At 38.9% G+C, this 17,585-nt stretch overlaps 1 protein-coding gene across 1 annotated transcript in view; it reads right to left on the bottom strand.

Moving 5' to 3' along the window:
- Positions 1-17,585, bottom strand: part of DCC (DCC netrin 1 receptor) — an 891,673-nt gene that overhangs the window by 538,758 nt on the left and 335,330 nt on the right. Inside the window, exon 2 of the mRNA XM_040984736.1 lies at positions 1,633-1,953. Within this exon, the coding sequence (XP_040840670.1) occupies positions 1,633-1,953 (321 nt within the window). The remainder of the gene's footprint in view (positions 1-1,632; positions 1,954-17,585) is intronic.

Below are 17,585 nucleotides of genomic sequence, written 5' to 3'. Positions count from 1 at the left end.
ACTGCAAGCTAGCAGGTCATTTTCAGGAACAGTGCATTTGCTACTTGCATCTGTAACAGGACATAGAATGCCAACGTGACTCACTCAAACTGGCAGAACCACATTGATATTGTGGAAGAGTGATGGGTGGATCCCAAAATGGCCAGCAATTCTCAAATTATAGAAAATCACATGGCACTTGCTCAGGACACTGGGAGCATTCCAGAAAAGCAGAACTTGTTCTATCCTCAAAACTTGTTCTGTTGGTTTCTCTTCAATATGATGAATCTTATCTTTCAGTCCTCTTTGAAATTTGTGCATGACAATCATGTATCAGACATCCATCACACAAAGATTCCAGATGGTTCTCAGCATAAGAATGTCACCTCCTCTGCTGAGCAGAGGGACTTTTGTGCCACCACCCTGCAGTCTGCCATTGCTAAGGCAGAGAGGGCTACCTCTAGCTAGGGGAACCAAACATCTTAGATTTTGGCAGCTTCGAGGTTTATTCCCTAGACAGGAAACTCTCAAGTGCTAAAACCAGATCAGGCCAGTGCAATTCACAATGGTATCCTCTCTACTTCTGGGCTAGAGCCCTGTGTACCTCATCATCTTTGATGTGGTAAAAATCTGGCTTAGTCAACTTGGACTTACATAGCAAGCTATCACTGACTTGGGGCTTCTACACAGCAGAAACTCCCTTCTCACAGTCCCTGACGGATGTTTGTGGTTACCACACTGGCATAGTTGGTTTCTAGTTGAATTCTATGCTAATCTGATTATTGAGATTTTTCTATTGTTTTCAAAGGTAATTTAAGCAGAAAAGTCAAGACCAGAGAGAATAAAAACAACTAATTGTATATCATTCTTTTTTTTCCTTAAAAATAAATACTATTGGTGGGAATGTGGACTAATATAGTCATTGCGGAAAACAGTATAGAGGTTCCTTGTAAAACTAAAAAGCAAATTACCAATCACCTATTTTCTATCCAAGGAAATTGAAATCATTCTAAATTCCCATATTCCCTGCAGTACTACTGACAATAACTACACTATGGAATCACTAAATGACCATCAACAGATGAATGCAGAAATAAGTGCTCTAAACTCATATCACAGAATACCATCTGCCTTCTAAAAGAAGAAAGCCCAGTTATGAGTGACATGGTTGAACTCTAGGATGTTACAGAGCGAGGGTGTGCATAGATTTCAGTGGGTAGGGGGATGTGGTGGGACTGGGAATGAGGGGTTTTTGGGTAAAGGGCTTGAAGGTGCACCTAGTCAGAGGTACACCCCAGGGCCCCAATTCACAGCATAGCCACTCTACCTAGTCACTCTAGCTGGTGATAAGGAACATACTTTTCAAAATTGTTGTAATAGTAAACTCCACACAGCACACACAGAATAAGTGAGTGATTGAATTTGCTGATTAGCTTGATAGAACCATTCCACAGCATATACATATATGAAAATCTCACACTGTACCCCATGAAAATAAAATCATCTGCCAATAAAAACACAAATTTTAAAAATGCAGCTTCTGTACGGAATCCTTTATATTCCCCCACTCCCACTTCCCAATCATCCCACCCCTCCTCCCCCCGCCAAAAAGAAGATGTGGCAAAGGAGCAGGAAAGACACAATTCCACTTACCTGCTACTGCCACCTTCGCGGTGCGGCTAATGATGGACCCAGACTCTCCTAGACTCGCCTCACATTGATAAAGTCCCTCGTCCGGCTTGTGGTGCCTGGAGTGCAGTATGTTTTGTATCAACAGAGACCCGTTGGGAAGTTGCTGCTTCCTGTCATCCAACCCCAAGGCCAGGTGGATGCCATCTTTCTTCCACTTGATAACTGGCACTCCTCGGTCTGACTCCGCAGAGCAGTTCAGAAGGACGTCGCCTCCTCGCATGCTGACCGCATCAGAAGGTTCGGACAGGAAGCGCAGTGATGTGAAAGGTTTAATTTGGAAACCTGGAGGAAGAGAGCACGAAGACACGTGTTTATACAGTCAGGTGCATCTCAGGTTTAAGTCTCCTTTCATTTTTTTTTTAAGTTGGTGGCTTTGAAACGTAACTCAAATGTAAAAATTGAGGATATTGGATTAAATACAAAAACAACTACCCAGGTCAAATAGTCACAACTAAAGAAGCACTTGTGCCTCTGAAAATGATTTTATGAGAAATCAAGACTTCATACAAATGCATGCACAGCTATCATCTTGTACCAATGTTTGAAAATTCAGGTAGAAAAAACTAACATTTTCAAGTAAAACTACATATTTTACAGTAGCAGTAAGAGTGTAACGGCTAAGATTTATGGACAATTTCCATTTCTTCATCTTGACTAAAGCACTCATTAAAAATTTTTAAAAGTCTGTTCAGTCACAATGTTTTATAAAAATAAAAAATCAACCATGAAGAGTATGGATGAAGTTATTTAGAATACAGCTCAGTTAGGTTTTAAAATACGTATATTCCATTTCCAGAAGCAAGTCAATAAAGCTACCAGCTAAAATTGCAAATCCCTGAAACATCTTAATTTCCATCCAAATGTTTCTCATGGGCCAGACAATCTAAATGCATGTTATGGTTGGATTTGTTTTTCATTTTCATAAACATAAATGAATATTAAAAATCAACAGGAGGAACAGAAAGTTCTTTAATAATCCTGAGGGATACAGCAAACAGAGTTAGTTAATATATACTCTTCTTGAAGCTGACAGGACGATGCTAGAAAAGTTGCATGGGTGTGAAATCAAAGACCTTGAGGATGTCTCAGGAGATCACCGGGTTCATCTTTTGCTTCAGCAGGTGTATCCCTAAACTGTTGAAGTAAATCAACTTTCAGTTTCATTTTAAACAATTTCTGGGTTCACATTTCCAGAATAGCCTTTGGCATACTGTTTTCAGCATTTAATCATTCTTAGAGTCTAAGTGAATTTTTTAACTACTTTTTAATCCAATTTTAAGTCAGTAATAAGTGATAACCAGGACAGACAGCCCACCACCGTCACAAACTTTCCTCCCACAGATTTTTTAAATCTAATTTTATTTTTAATATTGTTTACATAGTTAAGAATTATATATGCCCATGTGGGCCACAATTTGGGGTGGGAAGACTGAAGGTATGGAGGAAAGTGGATGGGATAAGAGTTTCTGATTGTTCTTTTTTTCCTTTTATGCAGACATTCCAATATCAGTGTATTCCATGAACTGGAACTTTGGGGATGTATCCTTAGTTGTGTTTCTATCTTTTCATGATCTGTGATGCCAACAGGTCATAAAGTCCCTCATTCATAAGATCAGGGAGTTGAGCCACATGACCTGCAGATTGACTATCCAGTTTGGAAACTAATACTAGAAGGAGTTGAAGGTAACCTTCAAGTGAACTGCACTGTACACAAGCTGAGCGGGAGACTCTGAAAGGAGACTCTGAGCTTCTCTCCTTTCTACACATTCTCCCTCTTTACCAGGAAAAGAAACACAAGGTAGCAAATCCCTAGCTTCAGATTCACTTACAAGGAGAAAGTGGAAAGTTCTACTGCCCTTGAATGTCAAATATTCAACTAGAGTAATATCCACAATTTCCGTACAAGTAGCCTTAATAAGGTAGGAATAAATTCAGAATTCAAGACCAGGCAACTATATTAAGAAAACAATTATGGCTTTTTTGTTCTTCCTAGGGCCTATATTTCAAATGCAACCTCATGTTGAGAACCTTATTTATGTCACAAGGCACATAATTCATTCAACACAGCTGTTTATGATAGCATGTTAATGAGTGCATCTACCCATTATCACAAATAAATAATCCACTTAATCTGAAACAGGAAGGTTATGACAGTCTTCAGTGCTGTGTTTATCATTTAGGAAAGTTAAATAAAGACTACCTTTGCTTTCAGATAGTTACCCTTGTAAGTCACTGGCAATTCGAGCTTTTGCAAGCCTTACAATAATTAGTTTGAATATATGACTCTGGAATAAAGTGAACCCTCTGTTTTAAGCAACTGAAATTTGCTGCCTAGTTCTTAGAAAATTTGAATCCCAGCAAATATAGACAGCCCTTTTAGTAAGTTTTATCAAAGCCCACCTCCAGCTCCCTGGTGGAGAATCTGACACCAGAATAAGCAAAGCATTATGAACGCTTTTTACTGACGTCTAATTCTGTTGTCCATCTCTCCTTTTCTCCTATCTTACTAGTTCATTTTTGCGATGTTCACTCGACCAGTACAGCAAATCGTAAAACGAAATATTTTATCAACTTTTTTTCATTCAAGAATCAATGTGAAATCAACTGATACAATGTTTGCAGAGAGGAAAACAGAGATCGCAAAACTGAAGAAGATAGGCAAATAGAAATTCGTGGAGCCTTCAGCATGGAAAAAAAATGCAGCCTGGAATTTGGACACTGGAAGACCCAATGATAAGAGTACAGATCTCTTGGAGAATGAGGGAAAGATGTGCACAAAGCAATGGAAGAACACACGCAGGGCCAATCTCCAAGGTCTATCTTCACATCAGAACGACAATGGTGTGGATTCCATCTTGCAGAACGTCTAACAGAGAAGTACTTGCATGGTTGTTTGTATTTTTAAGGTGTCCAGCAGTTATTCTTCCCAGCTTTGCTTCATAAAAGAAGTAACCCTTTTGGTCTTTTCATAAAACAACTTTAAGTAACTCTGGTTTGGAGAAATACGCTTGAATGTACCAAAATCCTACCCGGTACCAAAAGCTCACACAAATGATTCTAATAACAGAGTTCACACCAAGCAGGAGTCCATCTCGACCTTGTAAATCTTGACATGGGAAGATTTAGAAATCACTGCTTAGGATACTGGTAAAATGTCACACGTGCAGAGACAAGCTTCTCATATACATGTTGGTCTGAGAAGAGCAATGGTCAGACAATCATTGGTTCTCTTCCCCGTCTTCCCTTCTCTTCCCCACCCCCTCAGCCATTTACCCCACCCACATTCTCCTCTTCTTTTGCCTTCTCTTTCACTTTTCCTCATCCCCCTTTTTCCTTTTATAAAATAACACGTGGGCATATCTCAGCATACAGAATCTTCTATAGTTTCCTGATGAGGACACAGAAGAATGTTATCAGATGCAAATAATCACTAGCATTAACGTGTCCAAGGGCATTCCAAGTTTATACTAATTGAGTGTCTAGGAACAGAAAAAAAAAATTAACGTATTTCAAAACTTACCAAAGTGATCCTCTAGTAAAAATGATTCTGTAAGTGTAATTCCCTTTGTGCTTGTGTTTCTTATCATATTCTAGTTAATTTCAAAGACCAGCCAATCACAGAAGAAGCAGATTTAGAATGGAGTTTTATGACATTTTATCTACAATATCAAACATTGTTAAGTGTGAAAAATAATTCCCCATGGAGACAGAAATCCCTTTCCAAGTGCAAAATATAAAGGCTTCCTGTTAAGGCAATAAAAGCTAGAAATGAAATTTATGAAAAGTAGTCTGGTAGTCAAAAGCAGCAGCTGAAAGATTCAGAGATTAGAAAATGTCAGACAACTCCCCATAGAACTTGCTGGGTATAGTTTTATCGCTTTTCACATTACACAAACTTTCACTTCAGATGTTTGGGGTTTCTGACAATCCCTGATTCCTCATCATCGACCTAGAAATTTAGGCTATCACCTTCCCTTGTTAGAAATATGTGCTTGGGATTATGCTGTTCAGTCCTTGGCACAGGGTTGACAGAGTAAGCCTGTCCACTCCTTTCACTTTGCTTCCTGAACTGCCAAACGATCTTTCTTCACATGGACCCTACTACGTGTTAACACATTTGCCCCTTGCCAGAGCCTGAACCTGTGTCATGTAATCTGAACGTGGATCTTTTCTATACTAATAGACGGTGTCATTCATTTAGTAATAATTAGAAAAGCTAACCTAAGAATTCTGTTCCAAAACATCTTGTCCCGTGGACTAGTTCCGGGGCTGCCCATGTTCCTCTGTCATCATTTTCATTATTTGGGAGATCCTGAGTCCCCAGATCACACAGAAGAGACCATGAAAATGATCTGAAAAGGCAAATGATGGAACACACTCTTTGCCTGCTTTCCCAGGGTCAGCAGAGTTAACTTGGAGGTGGGATTTCTAGGTAACATACAAGATATCCGGTTAAATTTAAGTTTGTGCTAAATAAAAGTCATGCTTTTAGTAGAGGTATAGACTATACAATATTTATTTAGCATAAGTATATAGGACATGTTTATATTAAAACATTTTTAAGTGGAATTAAAATATAATTTTGCCTTTATTTTGTTTATTTATTTACCAAATCTGGTCATTCTAATGAAGTGGAAAAATTATCTCTCCTTTTCAGTTTTTCTCTATTGCTTCCCTTCATATTCACGATCCTTAATAAATTCTTCTAATACAAATGCATCTTTTTCTCCTTACTGGTAAATCTTTCCTTGCATTATTTACATGTGCAACTGAATTCAGCAAAAGCTCATTCACTTCTCATTTTCATCTGTTAATAATACAGTCTTGGCGAAAAGCTCAGTAGCTTTATGATGTTGATCTTTAACAAAGACTGAAGCAAATCCAGTCTGTTTAATGTATGGCCACATATTTAAACAATTATCGTTATTATTGTTGTTGTTGTTGCTGCTATGTCTTTTATCAAGGTTGGGGACAAGCACTGATAGTCCACTGACTCCCCGGTGGCCATTAGTGCTAATGTTTTGCTGCAAATAGATGTGCACTTCTTTTGGGTTAGCTGAAGGTAAAGTCTGTGTTAATATCAGCTACCTAAAGTGTTTCCTCAGGCTACAGCAACAGAAATTCTATTATAGTTTTGCCAATTTTGACAGTAATCTGGACAGTGGGGCAGATTTTTAGGGAAATATTTTAAGTTCTAATATTCTAAAAGGCTATAGTTATGATGTGGAGTCAACACCAAATAAAAGAAAGAAAATATGATAAATATCATCATATTAAGCAAAACTTCTTTTGAGAGATTTTAGCTAGGGTGGTTGTTTGAATTTAAGAGTTTCATATTTGAACAATGAAGGATATTCCAGGAGCATTCTAAATGTCCAGTGGACTGTAACATTTTCATTTCGCTAATGCAGTTATGCTATTTTGGACCAGAATATTGGTTCCAATGGGATGAACATAAGATATTATAAAACAGTAGTCCCTTTCCTACTTCCTTTCATTTTTGAAAGACTGAAATATGTGCTGAAAAATGTGCTCCATCATTTGCCTTTTCAGATCAGTTTCATAGTCTGTGTAAATCTGCCTTTCCAATGAAAATAGATAAAAAAAAATAAAAAGAAATCCTATTCTCTCACATGTTCTTTTAACACTATCACATAGGAAATTAAGGGGTCCCAAACACTCAAGTCTGTAACAGAGAAGACACCTAGGGAAAATTTCGCAGGCGATGAGCATTAAGGCCTGGTGCTGAGCATGCATGTGGCTAGCCTCTTTCAGAAAGACCAAAGAAGCCACACGATTTGGTCAGATTTAGGGAGAGCAAAAGTTCACAGAGACAATGTCTGACAGATCTCAAGGAAACCATGTGGGACCTTGTATGCCAGTGAAAGTACTGGTTTCATTCTGTGATCAAGAAAATGATAAGGTCTTAATTAAAATTTAAATGGTTAGTTTGTATAGCAGAGCAATCCCTACACACTCTGCTAATGGACACGTGTGGAACTTTCGCGAGACCTGTTTGGGTTGCACACTATTAAGAAGGGTAATTATTAGCATCATGACACATCAAACACTACACATGGTAGACCCTGACAAGAATTCTCCAGCACAAAACACTAAACAGTACCAATGACACTGTGTTGTGAATAGAGGACGTTGGAAGAAGCAGTGACGTGAGCTAGAAAGAAACATCCACAATCCTAGAAGCTGATAAAGAATAGCTAGATGGAGGGCATGTTTGGAAGGTAGAACCAAAAGGTCTTTGAGGAATTAGATGTGTGCTGTTCAAAAAAAAAGTGGTCTCAGAAGACTGCTCATACATGAACAAGGCAATTCATGTAACTCATATGCACTAACACAAAGAATATCAATGTTAACTGAAAGCTCCAGTCTAAAGGGCCAGGGACCTGAGCTCACTGTCTCATCTGGAGCTACATTCCAGGAAGCAACTTCACTATCAATAGAACAGGTGTTTGAAAACTTCCAGATATCTTCAGCTCTAACACAAATGTCCCAAAGAGTTCACATCTATTAACTCTGCTACTTACAAAAAAATTACCTTTAAATTTAGGAGGGGATTTGTCATATGAAGAAATGTGCCGTCATTGCCCTGTGATCAGTTTATCACAGACTGAAATGAGACCACGACGAGGTACAGTCACTGAGTGTGCCAGGAGACCAACAACCTATCTCATTATCCATAAAATAAGAGAGTCTAATCTTTTCTCTTGAAGGTAAAAGACTGCAGAGGTCACTGGGCTGACAGAGTGCGGGCTGCTTTATTATGATTCATAAGAAATGAAGTATTCATCTTGTGGAAACTCCGAACACAAGTATGAAGGATTCATTCCAGAAAGGTCTGACGGGTCGAGGAAAAACCTTAAAAAATTCAGCAAACCTCGTGGTTGACATTGTGACATAAAGTCTGATGTGGGGACACATGCTGATAAAACATTTGTACTATAACCCGGCCAATTTTATAGAAATGGAAGCCAAACAGTGATTTTCATTAAAATGCTGTCATTCTTTTTGGCATGATATTTACTATATCTTGTTCCAGCAGAAAGATAGTATTTTTCTCTTTTGTCTGGGAATGACATCAGGTAGGAAAATCCACAAAGATAATAGGGACAGCGGCTAGCTCTGGAAGACAGCATCAGCAAAGTTTAAACTGTGTTAAACAAAGGACCCTATAACATAGCTTGTTTTATTAAAAGGCGATTTAGCTTTAATGTGAGATGACTGGTGGGGCAAAGAAATATCATAAGAATGAGGAGTCATAAGCAGACTTCAGCTTCCTAAATGTACATTTGTAGGATCTAAGTGAAGTTCAATCACAAAGGACTTGTCCCTGTGCCTTCAGATGAAGGAAATTAAGAGATGAATAAACATGTATGTATACCTCTTACTTCTTACAGTTTGCTGGATGTGGGGGCTGTCACAGCTTCCAAGAACTACCCTCTAATCCAGTGGTTAGCGTCTTGCACCTGCTGCACCAAGAAGAGTGTGATTTCCAGGACCACTTGCAATCCGTAAGCCAAATAACAGCATTAATTGGTATCAGGTTTCAATTTGACAAAATGGAGAAGCCCGAGACAGGTGTGTGCGGAGAGAAAAGTTCTTGACTGAACAAGAGGCTCCTCCCTCAGCAGTGACGGCCTCTCGCGCATCCCCATAGCTCGTTCTGTTACACAACATGCCGAGCATTTCTTCTTATTACCAGGCTAGGTTCAAGGCAGCAGAAATGAATCATATTGGTCTCTCTATTTCACACAGCTCTTGGTCGTGTTTAGTGGTCTCAGAGGTATTTAACCAGTGTCTTTCGAATACAAAAATATGAGTAATTTGAGAAGACTACTTCTCCCAGTGAAAGACAATCATAATAGAGAGGGGAAATAATCCTAGACTTAAAATTCTCTCAATTTGTCCATGAATCAGTGAGTTTTCTCAGTATTCCTGGCAATAAAACAAAGCCATCATTGTCTACACTGTTGGCATTTCCCTGCATGCTCTGAGGCCGTGGTGGGCAAATTTTTTCTATATCAGGACAGACAGTGAATTTTGAGTTTGTAGACCAGAACGTAAAGCTGAGGACAGCATATACAAACCTACGTATCAATTTTAATGATTTATGTATCTTTATTGGAAAGGTAGAGTTATATAGAGAGAAGAGACACAGAGAGAAAAATTTTCCATCTGCTGTTCACTTCCCAAATGTAACCAGTGCTTGATGCTGTGTCAATCAGAAGCCAGACGCCTCTCCTGGTCATTCACATAGGTGCAGGGGCCCAGGAATTTGGACCAACCTCTGTTGCTTTCTCAGGTCTTAAGCAGGGAGCTGCATAGGAAGTGGGACAGCTGGTATTCAAACCCACCTATATAGCATACTGGCACTGCAGAGAGAATCTTAGCTTGCTATGCCACTGCACCTGCCCCATTATTCATCAGTTTAAACATGTATAAATTGAACACAAAGAGCAGGCAGAGTTCTGAATGTAGCCCTCCCATTGCTGTATTCTGTATTGCCTATAAAATGTTTAGTGTTTTCCTTTGTAGACTAAGCTCTCCCAAATGCTCCATAACTTATCGTAATAGAGTCATCATTTACAAAGGTTTAACAAGAATATCGGGTCCATAGGCGGGGCACTCAGGTGAAACTTTTTATTGTATCCCCTTACACATATTATGAAACACCTGTTTTAATATCTACTTGGTCACCACCTAGCTGATTCTAACTGTCCTCCAGCGCACAGAGACAGACCCTTCAGCTCAAACCCATCTCCCTGACGCCCTCTGCAGCACCTTTGAATACGCCCTCCCAGTTTAATGTCTCTGTTGTCTGTGAAACTCTGGTACTAACTTTGCAGAACAGTGTAGAAATTTTGTAGGAAATGTATTCTGCTTCCTAATCATATACAAAATGTATTTTCCTATCATCAATTTCTTCAAAAAAATTCAGGAAAAGAAAAATAGGGTATTAAGTTATGATTACATAAAAATATCAAGATGAAGGTAAAGGGTGTCTCTTTTGCTTTCTTTTGGCAGTTAAGGCATCACAGTTTAGTTCAATGTACTGTAGCAGAACAGAAATCCTCAAATGACTTAAAAAGAAAACTATTGGTAACTTGTGGTTATGAAGAGCCACAAAATTACAGTATCATTAATGGGGATTTGTCAGTTTCTGAAGCTGTGTAACCACATTCTATCATGTTGTATAAGCTTCTAACTACTTTCATGAGTTTATTTATTTGAACTTTAATAAATTCCTGTCACATTATCCTTAATTAAAAACATATCAGTAAGAATCAAAGCAAAGACGTTATCTCCCAAGCTACCATTTAGACTTAGTAAGAGCTTAAAATTTATCTAAATAATAAACCACATGTTCCCTTAAATGAGCAAAACAATAATTCCACTGAGGGACTCAAATATTATTATAAAACATTCAGAAGAAGATGTATACAGTTTTCAGATGAAAGGCAAAAGTGAGAGCAGAGAATGTCCTGGGCTTACTGAGTGTAGCATCTCTTAAGTCTCTACCTCAAATGTGAACCACAGACAATGCACCTGTTCCTCTTTCGCACTGCTCCACTTGTAGAGTCCTCTCCCAGTATGTTTATCTCAGCAGGCAGCTTGGTTTGGCCAAAGCTAGGAGTTTGGAACTCCCTTCAAGTCTCCCCACATGGCAGGAATATTGGCATAACCCACTCATGAGAACCATCTCAAAGGGCACTCGCACATCATCCCCATCTCCTCTCCTCACATTGAAATTAGATTGTGTCTCCTCCCTTCACTCATTAAACATTAATCCATTAACTGTTATTGTAAAACTTTGGGGTTATAGTCCTGCAGAAGCTTGGCAAGTCAAATCTTGTTCAAACTATTAACACTGTGTTTTGATACAGCAACATCTCTATTACAGAAAACAGACAAAGTTAATGATGCTATGACACATGAAATAATGTGACATAACTGAACATACTACAGATTTGGGCAACCAGACATCCATGGAAGGATGATATTGGTGTTAGAACAGCGAGCATCAGCAGGAAAAGGATCAGCAGGGAGTGGTGGAGGTGGTAGTGGAGGTGGAGGAGATGATAATGGCGTGTGTGTTTGTAATTGGGGATGGCAGCTCATAATCTTTGGATTTATTGCACATAAACTCTGATGAAAGAAGAATTTGACCATCAGAATTTATAACATTCATACTGTGATGTGTTCCAGGATACATGTATCAATCTACAACAAACCAAATTTACTGTACTCAGAGTCAGAAATTATACCTAAAACTGTAAACCCCTTCCCTTATTTCCATATGGCAATGAGGAACACACTATAGATAATAGTCATGAATAATGAAATATTAAAAATATTGAGCAGTGTTAAGTCTCAGGTAAGGGGAATAATTTTTCACCCATACATGTTCAATGAACCAGAGATGAATAAAGGAAAGGAATGATATTGCTTGTATGTGTCCCTTAAGATCATGCAACAGGAACATTAACCTCCAGCACAACATGCTGACAGGTGGGATCTTTATGATACAATCTGATCATGAGGACTCTGTGCCCATGAATTCCCTTCTGTCAGGAGCAGGTAATTGCTGCAGGAGCAGAACCCTTCTACAGCATGAGACAGATGGGCCCTCGCACCCTCACCCCTTACCCCTTTCATGCAAACATGTTCTTTTGCCCTTCCACTTTCCTCCATGGACGGATCCTGTACAAGACCTTCACCAGCTGTGGCCCCTCAGTCTGAGAGTTCTAATCCTTCAGATGCCATGGTCAAATACATTCCTATTTATTACAAATGCCTCAGTCTGTGATGCTCTGCTCTGCACGACAAAGGAGACTGAGGCACGTGTGAATATTTGGAACTTGCTTTAGTAGTTTCCCTTCACAATGTCTCAAGTTGGGTTCACTAGCTGCAGGCTGGAGGCTGTCGTCCCTCAGCCATGGGCAGCTGGAACTGCGGTAGGTCATAGTCAGACTCCACAGATTAAAGGTGTTCAGGGATATTCACCACAATGCAATACCATACCCAAGACACACCGTCAGTAGTGGAGTTGGCCAGTTTTATGAGCAGAATTTAGATGAGATAACCAGTGAACACCAATCACATTTTTGGTAACAATTTCCAATAACATAAAATAAAATGCAACAAAGAAATGCATATTACATGGAAACAGGCTATGTCAGAGTACATTTCGCTTTTGACTAATTTCAGGGTAATCACTAAAGTGTTCACTAGGAGAATCACATACTTTATTACATGAATCACATACTTTCGTGACTCAATTATGCCAACACATCTATAAATTAGCATTATTCTAAGCGACTGGGGATGTGTAATATGATCTGCTACCTATCAACCCATTGCTATTTTAAAGATCATCCAGATGTTCATAATTACACTCTTTCTTGAAATACATTTATCTAACAGAATCTTGGCAGGCACTAGATGCATTTAGGATTATGTAAGAAGTGGATAATATACTCAGAATTTTTAGATTTTAATTAAAGTAGAGCTAAAGAAAACTATGTTGCATTTTCATCTAATCATTGATGACAAACTCTTGTGTTTCCTGAGGTGTCTCCCAAAAGCAGCAGGAAGGGAAGGCTGGTGCAAGGATCTGCTGCTGGAATTGAATGGAAACTAAATTATGAAAAGTTAATGGGTATGAATGAAAGGGACTGTGGACCGCAAACCTCTTCAGAGTGACAGTGCAACACGACCCACTGGAAGGACAGTAGCCTCCGAGACATCATGAGCTCTACGGAACTTGATCATGAAAATAATACAAAAATGAGGCAGGGAGTTGGGATGGCAGGTCTCACACTCTATGACTTTTTAGTTGAATACTAGTGAACTGGATCCTTGATAAAGACAAATGTGTTACAGAAGATATTTCCAGGCAGTACTGTCACCAACACATAAAGATTAGCATGATCATAGCTAAAAGCAAAGTAAATTTATAGAATAATCATTTCATATTTTCAATTATATTAATTTCTGATTCTTTAAAAAATGTTCATACTATAATTGTCTTCAAATGACCACATTACAAGTGTGTAATTACTCGATAAATACTAATTACACTTTTGAATTTTCTCTCATAGAAGGAAAAAACTAATGTGTCAATAAACTTATTACATAATTTAACTTTCAGTCTGATGAGCTTATCATGTTGATTTCAGAATAAAGGAAACTGAGATTCACAAAACCTATAGCATACTCAATGTATGAATTTGAACTTTAAATAACATCCTTGACCCCAAACTTCCTTCCTAACTGTAAAATTTGTTTCTGGATTCAGAGGCACAAAAAGCTGCTTTTCTGTAAAGAGTTGGATAATAATCACTTTTCACTTCATGGAACAACTACTCAACTCAGTTATCACAGCAGTATGTCACCCACAGATGGTATGAAAGCGATTGGCCATGACCTCACATGACTACACATCCCCTAATCTAAACTAATCACCATAAATTACACAAATTGAGAAAATACATCTTATATCACACAACATAAACATGGCGGAACTTTAGAAACTTCATGAAAAGTCAAATTCAAAGATAAGTTTTCATTGCAAATTTCAAATCCTCCTAATCCATATTTTTTCACGAAATCTTTGAAGACTCTTCGTATGCACTGGTTTCAAAATTTATTCAACCAAAATTAACTTTGCATTTTCTATGAAATTTCTGAAGTTTCTATGAAGTGCTCCATATCATGAAGTGATCTCCTTATGATGCTTCCTTGGGTTAAGTCCTGGAGAGCAAATAAGACACAACCACTTTGACATTCTGGGTCCTCTTGCCCAGCTCTTCACTCCAGGTCTGCTCTTCCAGGCTAGTGTATTCTAAACTGTTCTTTCTTCTGCTTCCTACATTCAGGAATCTCTACCAAATAACATCACCTACTGGCATGGGAGTCAGTGTTGTTTACCATCATTCAGTTAATGGGGCAACCTCAAAAGCTACGACAGTTTAATAAAGGCCTACGCTTAATTACATTTTTCAACCATTATTGACTCTAGATGCTAGGTACTTGGAGTGAGAAAATGTTTCCAAAGAAAGCATTTCTTTTTTACCTGAAGTCATAAGAAAATTAAGGTGCTAGCAATTGTATTCCTAAAATGTTACCTTGCGAAAATTATTTGGAATGGGCACTTTGACAGAGCAGATTTAACAATCAAATGGGTGTCGGGCCCGGCGTGGTGGCGCAAGTGGTTAAAGGTCCTCGCCTTGCACGCCCGGGATCCCATATGGGCACAGGTTCTAATCCCGGCAGCCCCGCTTCCCTTCCAGCTCCCTGCCTGTGGCCCGGGAAAGCAGTCGAGGACAGCCCAGAGCCTTGGGAATCTGCACCCGCGTGGGAGACCCGGAAGAGGCTCCTGGCTTCGGACCGGCATAGTATCGGCCCGTTGCACTCACTTGGGGAGTGAATCATTGGACGGAAGATCTTCCTCTCTGTCTCTCCTCTCTGTATATCCGCCTTTCCAATGAAAAATAATAAAAATAAATCTTAAAAAAAAAAACAATCAAATGGGTGTCTATTTCACTTATCAGAGTGCTGTTGCCATGTCCCAGCCACTCGAAGTGAAATTCACCTCCCACTTAGTGTATCCTGGGATTAATCGCATTGATGCAGGTGTTTGGATCCCTGAGAACCATGTGGGAGGCATGGACTGAGATCTGGGCTTCTAGTTTCAGCTATTTTGGGGATTTGGGGAGTGAACCAGTAGGTAGAATATTCTTCACACGCTGCTTCTTGTCTGTTACTCTCTATTCCAAGTAAACTAACATTAAAAAAGGAAAAAAAGATTAAAAAAATAATGGAGCACAATTTATTATATATACCGAGAATGCACACTGAAATGGTTCATATCATAATGAATTCAAACTGAAATACTTTGACTGTCTAGTATTAGGTCAATGAAATAAATATATTTCAGAGCATAAACCTAATGATTTTTGGGAAATTAATGAAAATTACTCCTGTGAAGATCAGAATGATACAATAACAGGCAAATGTTTGAGGTGGATCTGTGGTCATTGCCTGGAACATGAATCCTTGGTCACCACACCTCAGATGACGGCACAAAATTCACCACTGATTACAAATGACTGTACTAATATTTCAGTATTTTTCTCATATACCATACATGAGCAAAAACACTTGTATATTCAATAGCATCTGGGTTCCACATTCCCCACTCTTTCTCTAAAGAGGAAGACATGAGGGCTGTTGGAACTGCTGCACGGACAAGGGCCCTGACACAGGCTGCACATGCGCTGTATAAACACTAACCATGCCACCTTGGAAACACAAGCCACAGTGCTTTCCTCCGTACATTTTCCCCTCTCCATTTTGAAACCCATTCCTCATTCCTCAGAGGCCAGTTAGCAATGCAATAAATTAATTTGTACTTTAGAGTGAACTCTTTAATCCTTTTTGTTATTTCACCTCCCAATCAAACACACTCTCACATTTGCATGTATTAACATAATGAGATATTAATTACGCAGTGTCTAGGATAGGACAAGCAAAATGCTTCAATCAATCTCAATAACTTGCATCAGGAAGGTAAAAAAAAAAAAAAAAACATTGCTTGGCCTTATGAGGACCAGATAACAGACACAAACACAGGCTTGGAGCCTGCTGTGGGTGTGATTCATAAACAACATCTGAAAACAAAGAGCAGAAAATTACAAGGATACTAATCAATAGCCACCATCTTCATGGCAGATGGACAAATTTTATTATTTTGGTGGGCGGCGTTGTCAGTCTAGGGGCTTGTTTATAATGGCAAATAAACAATGAAGGACAAAGCTCTGGGTACACGATGATGCATGCAAGTGTCCAGTTCCCAGGGTGAGGTATCACCACAGTGTCTGATTTTAAGAAACCGTGAAATTCATCTAAATCAGAGAAGGTGACTTCCAAGGCGTTATGCACAGCTTTCTGTGACAAGCAGGCCAAGTCTTTGAGCTTTCCTTGTTCCAGGCTGTCCAGCAGGTGTTCCCACATATGAAATGTTCAAGGATATGAGGTGTCAACAACCTCAGCCTGCACAGACATACTGTGCTTCCAGCCCAGCATCAGTTCTGAGTGCTACTGAACTGTTCCAGCCAGGTATTCTGTAAAATGGGTATCCAAGGATACCACGTTTTGAATGTAGTACTTCAAGATGTCCTTAAAATTTCATGTATTTTTCAATATTTTTATAAATATCAATCATAGTGATATATAGGTACTTGAGCTTATATAAGCTCATTTTTAAATTATTTCTTCTTATAAACATGGCAGAACAGTAAAAAATAATAGAAGAGAGCAAAAGGAAGCAGTGACATTCTTTGAAAGTCATACCGCTAGACCACAAACTCTCTGTAATAGCACAGTGACAATGAGAGATGGATAATTCTTGTTCCAGGGAGCTGGCCTGTGCAACAGGAAGTTGGGCAGCCTCTGGTCTCCATTCCCTCATGGTAATACCTTTCCCAACACACTTTGCATTTTCTGTAATCAAATGCTTTTGAACATCACCAACGGGGGAAAGGTAAAATTAAATTTTTTTGAGAACAACTATCCTATACATTTTCATAGCAGAATCATGCATGATTTTCATTTAAAATTAAACTGTGAAAAACTGCTAAATTCAATGGACAATTTTGCAACTAAATATTCTTCAAAACCAGTGTACTTTGCTTAGCTTTTCAGTCAAAGCTTCAAGGTATTTATAAAACACCAAAGGCATTTTACTCCTACCGTTCCTGTCCTGTCTATGCGATCCTGAGCAATTCTCTACCTCTCTACACATCATGTTCCTTACTGGCAAGTTAGGAGAGTAGATAGAGGGATAAACCCCACACAGGCTTAATGTTACCTGGTTCTAATATTAGAGCATGTAC

Source organism: Ochotona curzoniae, unplaced genomic scaffold (assembly GCF_017591425.1).
Source record: "Ochotona curzoniae isolate NIBS_2020 unplaced genomic scaffold, NIBS_Ocur_1.0 contig_43, whole genome shotgun sequence".
NCBI classification, from domain to species: domain Eukaryota; kingdom Metazoa; phylum Chordata; class Mammalia; order Lagomorpha; family Ochotonidae; genus Ochotona; species Ochotona curzoniae.
The sequence above is the reverse complement of the archived record's forward strand: the minus strand, read 5'-3'. Positions and strand labels throughout refer to the sequence as shown.